The sequence below is a fragment of the Camponotus vicinus genome, unplaced genomic scaffold, assembly GCF_025532165.1.
Source record: "Camponotus vicinus isolate PSW18456_S1 unplaced genomic scaffold, iyCamVici1.0 SCAF_11, whole genome shotgun sequence".
In the NCBI taxonomy this organism is placed as follows: Eukaryota; Metazoa; Arthropoda; class Insecta; order Hymenoptera; family Formicidae; genus Camponotus; species Camponotus vicinus.
Window position 1 is genome coordinate 400,726 of NW_028141947.1, and position 10,460 is coordinate 411,185.

The 10,460-nt window shown below is 27.4% G+C and overlaps 2 protein-coding genes across 2 annotated transcripts; one reads left to right on the top strand and one right to left on the bottom strand.

Moving 5' to 3' along the window:
- Nucleotides 1-3,863: 3,863 nt before the first annotated feature.
- LOC145961684 (uncharacterized) lies at nucleotides 3,864-5,067 on the top strand. The gene is made up of 2 exons (XM_083082129.1): nucleotides 3,864-4,019; nucleotides 4,183-5,067. Exons 1-2 carry the CDS (start codon nucleotides 4,002-4,004, stop codon nucleotides 4,942-4,944), a joined length of 780 nt encoding a protein of 259 aa, XP_082938255.1. The 5' UTR covers nucleotides 3,864-4,001; the 3' UTR covers nucleotides 4,945-5,067.
- On the bottom strand, nucleotides 4,831-6,748 carry LOC145961683 (uncharacterized). The gene is made up of 4 exons (XM_083082128.1): nucleotides 6,442-6,748; nucleotides 6,167-6,367; nucleotides 6,035-6,094; nucleotides 4,831-5,957 (listed from the first exon to the last, which is right to left on the bottom strand). The coding sequence occupies exons 1-4, from the start codon at nucleotides 6,493-6,495 to the stop codon at nucleotides 5,088-5,090; spliced, it is 1,185 nt and encodes a 394-aa protein (XP_082938254.1). The 5' UTR covers nucleotides 6,496-6,748; the 3' UTR covers nucleotides 4,831-5,087.
- Between the last annotated feature and the right edge of the window lie 3,712 nt (nucleotides 6,749-10,460).

A 10,460-nucleotide genomic window follows, 5' to 3' on the forward strand; every position in this document is an offset into this window, starting at 1 on the left:
GGACAAAATATAATTAATTTTAATATTGTTATAGAAATATTATAATAAGCATCAATAATCGAAATATCATAACATAATTAATTCTCTTATCCCCTTTTACATATCCTTTGTTTCAATTTGTATTCGCAATAATGAATGATTGCGATTTGATAAAGATTTATCGTTGCCATACAGTTTCATGTCGTTAATTAATTTTCAATCAATTAATTTATATTAATATTTAAAGCAAATTATGTTTCGATACTAATCGTAATCGTGATTAACAAAAAAATTACAATATACGAAGCGTTTCTCATCACTACCTTATTACTCGAGAGTCACCGTGCGAATGATGACAAAGCCGTAACATAGCGCGCTATTGTTTATATTTTGTATTGCCAAAGTCGAACACCGTGTTATCGATAATTCCGTTGCCGAAATATTTTTTACATTATAAAATGTACATTAACGCGGAATATTAAATTAATGAAGTATTTTAATTTATTGATTAAAATTGATTATTTATTAAACAATTTATCCTTTCGTTATGCTAATTATTTGCATCTATAATTCGATTATTTTACTTCGTGTTCTCTCACAATTTAAATTATATTTAAATTGTCAAGTAGAACGATAATGTAACACGGATGAAATATATTTGTGACCCTTTCATTATCTAGAGTCACAAATATATTTCATCCGTGTTACTTTATCGTTCTACTTGACAATTTAAATATAATTTAAATTGTGAGAGAACACGAAGTAAAATAATCGAATTATAGATGCAAATAATTAGCATAACGAAAGGATAAATTGTTTAATAAATAATCAAGAAATTAAAATACTTCATTAATTTAATATTCCGCGTTAATGTACATTTTATAATGTATAAAATATTTTGGCAACGAATTATCGATAACACGGTGTTCGACTTTGGCAATACAAAATATAAACAGTAGCGCGCTATGTTACGGCTTTGTCATCATTCGCACGGTGACTCTCGAGTAATAAGGTAGTGACGAGAAACGCTTCGTATATTGTAATTTTTTTGTTAAACACGATTACGATTAGTATCGAAACATAATTTGCTTTAAATATTAATATAAATTAATTGATTGAAAATTATTTAACGACATGAAACTGTAGCGCAACGATAAACTTTTATCAAATCGCAATCATTCATTACCGCGATTAAAAATTGAAACAGGAGATACATAAAAGGGGATAAGAGAATTAATTATGTTATGATCTTTCGACCATCGATGCTAATTGTAATAATATTTCTTTATCAATATTAAAATTAATTATATTTCGACCAATACCTTGAATTTCCTCAATCCTTGTTAATTAGACAATGTACAATTTAATCGAGCTTCGATTAAATGATAAGAATCCAAAATGTTAAATAATCACTTCGATCGTTGTGATCTTTACGGACAATAATTATTATTTCAAATTGTACATTGTCTAATTAATAAGGGTTGAGAAAATTTAAGGTATTGGTCGAAATATAATTAATTCTAATATTGTTAAAGAAATATTATAATTAGCATCAATAAGCGAAAGATCATAACATAATTAATTCTCTTATCCCCTTTTATGTATCTCCTGTTTCAATTTTTAATCGCGGTAATGAATGATTGCGATTCGATAAAAGTTTATCGTTGCGCTACAGTTTCATGTCGTTAATTAATTTTCAATCAATTAATTTATATTAATATTTAAAGCAAATTATGTTTCGATACTAATCGTAATCGTGTTTAATAAGAAAATTATAATATACGAAGCGTTTCTCTCCATTACCTTATTACTCGAGAGTCACCGTGCGAATGATGACAAAGCCGAAACATGGCGCGCTACTGTTTATATTTTGTATTGCCAAAGTCGAATACCGTGTTATCGATAATTCGTTGCCGAAATATTTTATATATTATAAAATGTACATTAACGCGGAATATATTAAATTAATGAAGTATTTTAATTTATTGATTAAAATTGATTATTTATTAAACAATTTATTTTTTCATTATGCTAATTATTTGCATCTATAATTCGATTCAGTACTATATGTGTTCTCTGACAATCCAAATTACATTTACATTGTCAAGTAGAACGATAAAGTAACACGGATGAAATATATTTGTGACTCTAGATATTGAAATAATAATTATTGTTCGTAAAGATTACAACGATCGAAGTGATTATTTAACATTTTGGATTCCTATCATTTAATCGAAGCTCGATTAAATTGTACATTGTCTAATTAACAAGGATTGAGAAAATTTAAGGTATTGGTCGAAATATAATTAATTCTAATATTGTTAAAGAAATATTAGTATAATTAGCATCAATGAGCGAAAGATATTTATAATATTTATAATATTTATATTTATAATATTTATAGGAAATTATGTTTTGATACTAATCGTAATCGTGTTTAATAAAAAAATTACAATATACGAAGCGTTTCTCATCACTACCTTATTACTCGAGAGTCACCGTGCGAATGATGACAAAGCCGTAACATAGCGCGCTACTGTTTACATTTTATATTGCTAAAGTCGAACATCGTGTTATCGATCATTCGCTGCCGAAATATTTTATATATTATAAAATATACGCTAAAATATACACAGAATATTAAATTATTGTAGTATTTTAATTTATTGATTAAAATTGATTATTTATTAATCAATTTTTCACGGATTCTTTCGTTATACTAATGATTTGTATATATAAAATTTGATTGTTTTACTTCGTGTTCTCTCATAGTCCAAATTATATTTAAGTTGTCAAGTAGAACGATAAATAAACACAGATGAAATATATCTGTGACTCTAAGTATTAAAATAATAATTATTAGCCGTAAAGGTCGCAACGATCGAAGTGATTATTTAACATTTTGGATTCCTATCATTTAATCGAAGCTCGATTAAATTGTACATTGTCTAATTAACAAAGATTGAGAATATTTAAAACATTGTTCGAAATATATTTAATTCTAATATTGTTAAAGAAATATTATAATAAGCATCAATAATCGAAATATCATAACATAATTAATTCTCTTATCCCCTTTTACATATCCCCTGTTTCAATTTTTATTCGCAATAATGAATGATTGCGATTCGATAAAGATTTATCGTTGCCATACAGTTTCATGTCGTTAATTAATTTTCAATCAATTAATTTATATTAATATTTAAAGCAAATTATGTTTCGATACTAATCGTAATCGTTTTTAGTAAAAAAATTACAATATACGAAGCGTTTCTCATCACTACCTTATTACTCGAGAGTCACCGTGCGAATGATGACAAAGCCGTAACATAGCGCGCTACTGTTTATATTTTGTATTGCCAAAGTCGAACACCGTGTTATCGATAATTCGTTGCCGAAATATTTTATATATTATAAAATATACGCTAACGCGGAATATTAAATTTTAGAAGTATTTTCATTGATTAATTAAAATTGATTATTTATTAAACGACTTTTCACGGAATCTTTTGTTATGCTAATTATTTGAATTTATTCGATTATTTTATTTTCAATGTCGAATTCTATAATATTTAGTTTTGCATTTTAGAAGACTGACTTATAGCGAGCTAAATAAATAAATAAATAAATAAAAAATAAATAAATGATGTTGAGAAGAAAAAGGACACATAAATAAATAAATAATAGCGTGGAAAGAGAGAACATACTGTTATTTTTATATAATAAATTATTATTAATTAAATTATTTATATTTTTATTTAATTATTTATGTTATTTACATTATCAAGAGAAGACATATATGTTACCCTCTGAATACAATTGTGGCTTTGTAGTTCATGTCCACGTTTTTAATGTCTATAGAGGGAGTATCCCTTTTAGAGATCATCTAAGAACTGTGGCTATATCACTTCTCACCTCTTCGTCTTCTCTCTGCTCGTTTTCTCCTCCTTCTACGCTATTCAAATTCTACAATTTATTTTGACAGTGTTTGACAGTACGGTTAGATCAAAATAATTGATCAAATGGATAACAACAATGAGGTATATTTATTTCTGACAGGTTTTGGTTAATATAAAGACTAAAATAATGCTATAAATTTTATTATTAAAATTATACTAATATATTAGTGATATATAAATTATCAATAAATAGATATAATAGTTTTGTAAAATAATGCATTAATTATATATTAATTAAATATAGGCAACATCATTTTCATACAATGACTCTATTTCTGCTGCAACTGGGATCATGAAGTGTCATAGTGAAAATATGTCTGCTGAAGAGAGTTTGTTGCTTCGACACTTGCAGAGAAGCATTTCGGAGACAACAGAGGAGAATATTACATTTACAAAAGAGATTACTAATTTATTATCCAAATTACATCTTGAAATTAAGATTCTACCCAATGATATAAAAGAAGGCTTGGAGAAATTGTCTTTGATCTTAAATGCAGAAAAGTTGTTTGAATTTGATGAAACAGCGCTACGTGTAATTAGAGAACGTAAGATTATAGAAGAGAAAAGGCGACAACAAGAGGAGAAGCGGATGTCAGTGATACATGACAAATTACTTAGAAATTGCATGAGATTACAGACAAAACTCAATCATCTACAAGATACAGTAGATTCTCTCCAGAATACTATTGACACTACAGACAAGGAGAAGGATAATTTATATTGTAACAAGGTTTTTTTATCTACAAAATTGAAAGAATATCAACAAGCTGTGGAGAAATTAGAGACAGATTTAAGTGATATGCAAGTTGATGAACTTTATCCCGATAAAATATTAAATAAATATAAATTATATGTAGAAGGTACAAGCAAATTGGCAGATGTTAATCAATCGCTCGCTCAATATGGTGATTTGCCACCTAATTTATTGCAGGCTAAATTATTACTAGAAAATAAAAGGAAAGAGTATGAAAATTTAGATCGACTGTTTTTAGAAAAAACTCAGTGATTTTGGTTTTTAATCTTAAACTTATTTGTACATTTCACTATCTACAATACTTTTCTTTTCATAAATGATTAAATTGTAATTATTAATATAAGACACTATACATAAAAATATAAAAATTTTTACAGAAAATCCTTTTCTTGTTCTTAGAAACCATATTTCGATTTTGCTTGTTTTCGCGCCATTCTATTTTGAGACCATTGATTTTTCAGTTCTAATTCCATAGCTTTTGCTTGATGCGCCAAATAAGTTATTTGATGTTTCTTCTTGGATTGCGAGTTAATTCCACAGCTTTGCATAGATACTGGTCTCTGCACAGGCTCCTCCGTCAACGCTTTCACCATCCATTCTCTTTGATCTGGTTTTATATCTTCACCGTTTATTTCGATTATATCTGCTTCCTTAAGCTCTTTGCGTTTTATACCTCGTTTTCCACAAAGATATTCAATTGCTTTTTCATCAAAGACTACATTACCTTGCGTATCAACATTATATTCTTGCTCAGGAACTGGTAGTTTTGGTCCAACTTCTGCTTTGTTTTTCAATAATATTTCTTCCTTAGGCAAATTTATAACATTACTTATTAATGTTTTGCTTGAGTTACTTGATTGATCATTTGTTGAAATATCAGAATTAATGGAGGAAGGATTATGTGTTGTACGATCTAAATGTTTTACAAGTGAAGCTTCCTTAGCACTTGATTTATATATGAGATCATCTGAAGGCAACTCTAGTAATGCTGATACTGAATCGTCTGATATATTTTTATTTGTATCTAATCCAAAGAAATCTATTGATGCGTTTTCTTCATCATCAAAATTTGATTCATCATACGATTCATTTAAAGTTTGTCCTTTCACTTTAGAATCATTCTGACTTGCACCAGATTTCCTCGTTATATTTGGCTGCTGGATATTTGTTCGTGTTGTTGCATTCTTAACAGTTTGAGGTATTAAAGATTTCCTTGCAAGCTCCTGTTTTGGTAATCCTAAGATTGCAAAGAGTCCACAACCTTTCTAAAATAATGAATAATTCATGAATTTTGATCTTACCTTATTCGAAATTTCATGCAAAGAAATTTTTTAAAACTTACTTGTGATGGCTGTATAATCCTAGCAGGTTTCTCCTCCCTCTCCTCCTCAAGATCCTTAAACTAATACATCAAATAATATAGATGTAATTTAATAAAGTAATTTATATTTTCTATATTTTAGATGTGCTTTACCTCTGATAAAGAAGGAACCGATATCTTCACAGTTTGCTTTTTTGTTGGCTTTATGAATTGATTTTCCATCTTATTTTTCAACAAGATATCATCGTTCTCTTCGACATCCTTTGCAGAACTCACATATCTGGGCTTTGGTAGCGTGTTGAGTAAACCCACATTATGTTCTGCATCGTTGCTTTTTTCTTCCTCATCCTTAAACTAATACAGTTTATTAGTTAATGTAGGTGTAATATTTATAAGTAATTTATACATTTTCTGTTCTGTGCAAATACCTCCTCCTCATTTTCGGAACCCTCGTCACTGCTGTCATATGCTACAAGGCTCATCTTGAATTAGAAATATAATTTACACTTGCTCATGTACACTCATGCGACATCGATGAAATACTCGAGAAGATTGGAACGTGTTTTTTTAAAAATATATTTAATCTTTAAGGAAAAAAAAAATATCAATTTATCTCAAAACCAATAGTTATAATATGTGGATATCTGGACACAATGCGTCCTGCTCGAAGATACCTAACGACGAAAATAAATGTTAGAGAGGTTAGAGAGCAACGCACGATCATATGTAAGGGATAAGAGAGACAAGTCTCTTCAAGTTATCCGACAGAGGTCTCCCAATCACTTCCATATGTATATGAATGATCCCATTCACTAGCGTTCACTCATATGAATGAATGTATGAATGATACATATTTATATGAAATAATTAATTATAAAAATAATAAGAAAATGTTTAAATCAGAAATTAAAAGACTATAACAGTTTTATATAAATATAAATATAATAAACACAGCTAGAAATTAAGAAATTACAAAAAGTAAAATTTCCATAAAATTTCCTTCCATAAAAATAGATGTTGCTAATTTATATAAAATAAAAACTTGAAAAAATACTTGTTATTCAGAAGAAAAATATTCTCGCAAAGATCAAAGTTCAACAAAACATTATATAACTAGTGATTTTTTAATATAATTTTTTTTAATATAATTTTTAATATAATATATGATAATTTTAATGTAATATATGATAATAATTAATAATTATCTTTCATTAATAACTAATAATTAATTATCTTTCATTAATAATATGTAATCGATAGATCTCGAAATATTTATTTCGTATATATATACCATAGTACGTAATATATTTTAGCAATAAAATAATACCATGGTTTTCAACCTTGAGTGTTGTCATACGAATGATAACAAAAGAGCCGAAACATAACATTAGCGTGACGTCATATGCTACCGTCAAGGTACGTGACGTCACGCTAATGTTGTGTTTCGGCTCTTGTTATCATTCGTACGACAACACTCGAAGAATAAAGTAGTAGTGCGAAATGTTCCGTTAAATTCCTTTTCTAAAATCAAACGGAAAATTATTATTTATAATAATATGATTAATTAACTTTTAACTTATAACATATCTAATATCTACAATATATACATATATCGCGACGAAAGTTCTCAAACTGTATAATTCGCGTAATTCATTCATTTAATCGATAAGAATCGTAGTAACAGAAATATAAAATAATAAAGTATTGTTCCGATATAAAATCGATTTTTACGAGAAATTATTTCTTTAATGATATTTATAGAGTCAAATATAATTCGCCCGCGACTCTTTATTGTTCTATTTTTCGAGCATTTAAATATATAATTCGGATTGAGAACGCACAGTAAAACAATCAATCGAAATAATTAACATAACGAAAGGTTCCGTGATACATTAACCTCTCAATAAATAATCATATAATTAATCTAATAATTATATGTAATTTAATATCAAATATATAATCTATAATATATAATATGTAATATATAATATATAATAATAACATATAAAATCATTATATAAAATCTCTTTTATACTTTAATATTTCGCGCATATATTTGTTAAAGTACGTAAAATATTTCGATGAGACGAACGGATAATAATACAGTGTTCGGCCTTGATAACGTAAACAATAGCGCGCTAGTGTTTACACCCTACGGGCTTGGCACGCGAACAACACGCAACTGCGAGTGGAGGGGGTAACGATCATATGAGCGATTCATGTGTCCGTTACCCCCTCCATTCATGGTTGCGTGTTGCTCGCGTGGGAATTCTGGCATCAACGGGGGGTATTATTCGCACGGCGACATTGGAGCAATACGGTAGTAGTAAGAAATACGTCGTATATTGTCAAATTAATTACTAATTAAACGATTATTATATGAAGACTTTCAATTATATTAAACTTTCGAGCTATAATTCGTCTTAATATACATGTACTATATATATATATATATATATATATATATATATATATATATATATATATAAACAATAAAAACAACATTTGTAACGAATTAGTATTTAATTTCAATAAACGTCATATAAATCGTGGTTTTCTATCCCTTATACAATAAATGCGTTTCTCGTGTAATTATTCTGCGAGTGCCATGCAAAGTGTTTCGCGATCGTTCCATATATAACGAATCATTATTAATCGTATTTTCGGGAGTGAATATGAGTGCCACGAAGAAACAGCAAAGGATGAACAAGAGAAGAAAGGGAGGTTGAAAAAAGCAACAACATAAATAAGCAACGAAATATGCGGTAAGTCATTTATAAATTATCATTCATATTACTGTCTGACATATTGCTTGTTCCTTTTTTCATTTTTGTGAAAGTAATTTATTTTAAATTATCATCTAATATATAACGCTTGTATAAAAAATATTTTAGTTTTTATTTTAAACTATCCCAATTAATAAAATATTTTTTGTATTAATTAATATTTTTATATAGATAATTCTGTATATAATTTTTTAATAGATTGAATTTATTAAAAGTTTATATTTAAGACAATTCTTGATAATTACAATTTACAATATTAAATATCTTTAGAAGGTAAAAAAATTAATTGAGCGTAATAATTCATTTTACAATCAATTAATTTAGATAGTTTTAAACAAAATAGATCTATAAACATATTAAAATTGAATGTATTTATTCTTTTACTTCATTTCTATTACTTCATTTCCATTATTTCATCTATTATTATTTCATATCCATAACTTCATCTATTACTTCATTTCCATTACTTCATTTATTACTTCATTTGTGTTTATCCTTTGTGTTTATTAGTAATGTAATATTAGGATTAAAGCAATCAATGTCATAAATGTTTACATATACATATATTATTTTAATTTTTAGTTATAAAGTGTTGTTATACTTAATGTACATTAATATTAATTCATTTCACTTGATAATTTCTTCATTTAGAAAAAAATATATTTAAAACATTTTAACTATATCTTCTAAAAAATTATTTGCAGATTTTATTTATTGTTCTATATAAATAATTCGCAAAGAAAGTTAAAATTTAAGATACAATGCTTACTTAAATGATACGTTGTGTTACTTCATTAATCAAATCTCATTGATTCAGTTTAAGATAGTATGTTTTATATGTACAATTAGACATCTTTTTTATCCAAATTGCTTTTATCTTTCGGTCGACATGTAGAAACGAAAATAAATAATAAGAGAAAGAGTTAGGCAGTTTATGTGTTAATATGAACGGTATTGCAAATCTAAGGATAGCAGCAATTGTGGCAATAATTATTATATATAATATACAATGTGTAAAAAATATACAATATAATATTATACATAATATAATTATTATGTAATTTTCTCATTGTTATTTATTATTATAACATCTCTGTGAAATAGATTCCAATTTTCGTTTATTAAAACAATGATCATCGTGTAATCTTTTATTCAATAATATATAAGTAGACATTACAATAAGAAAAAAATTATTATTTTAACTAAATGCATTTATTGCGTACATGACATAAAAATCGAAAGCGCTATAATGATTCAGATTACATTATTGAATAATATAATAAATTCCACACATAAATTATTTAAAATTATATATAATATAAATGTCTCTCTCTCTCTTTCATAAATTATATTATAAATTTATATAATACAACCCTCCCATGGGGTACACCTTGTCGCGGTGGGAGGGCTTAGTACTTGGATGGTGCCTTAGGGTTTATTTTAAATTTTTCTATTTATGATAAATCTTAAGGTGCCTGAATGGGAAGCTAAGTACCCTTTCGCGTCGTCGGTGCCGTCAACGTGCCGCGGACGGCAAGCGCTTCGTTACCGCGTTTTCGCGTTGTAGTATTCTCGCGTCGTCGCGTTTTCGCGGAACTTTTGGACTTTTTCATATAAAATCCTAATTTCATTTATTGTCACGAGTCTCTACTTCCGATGCC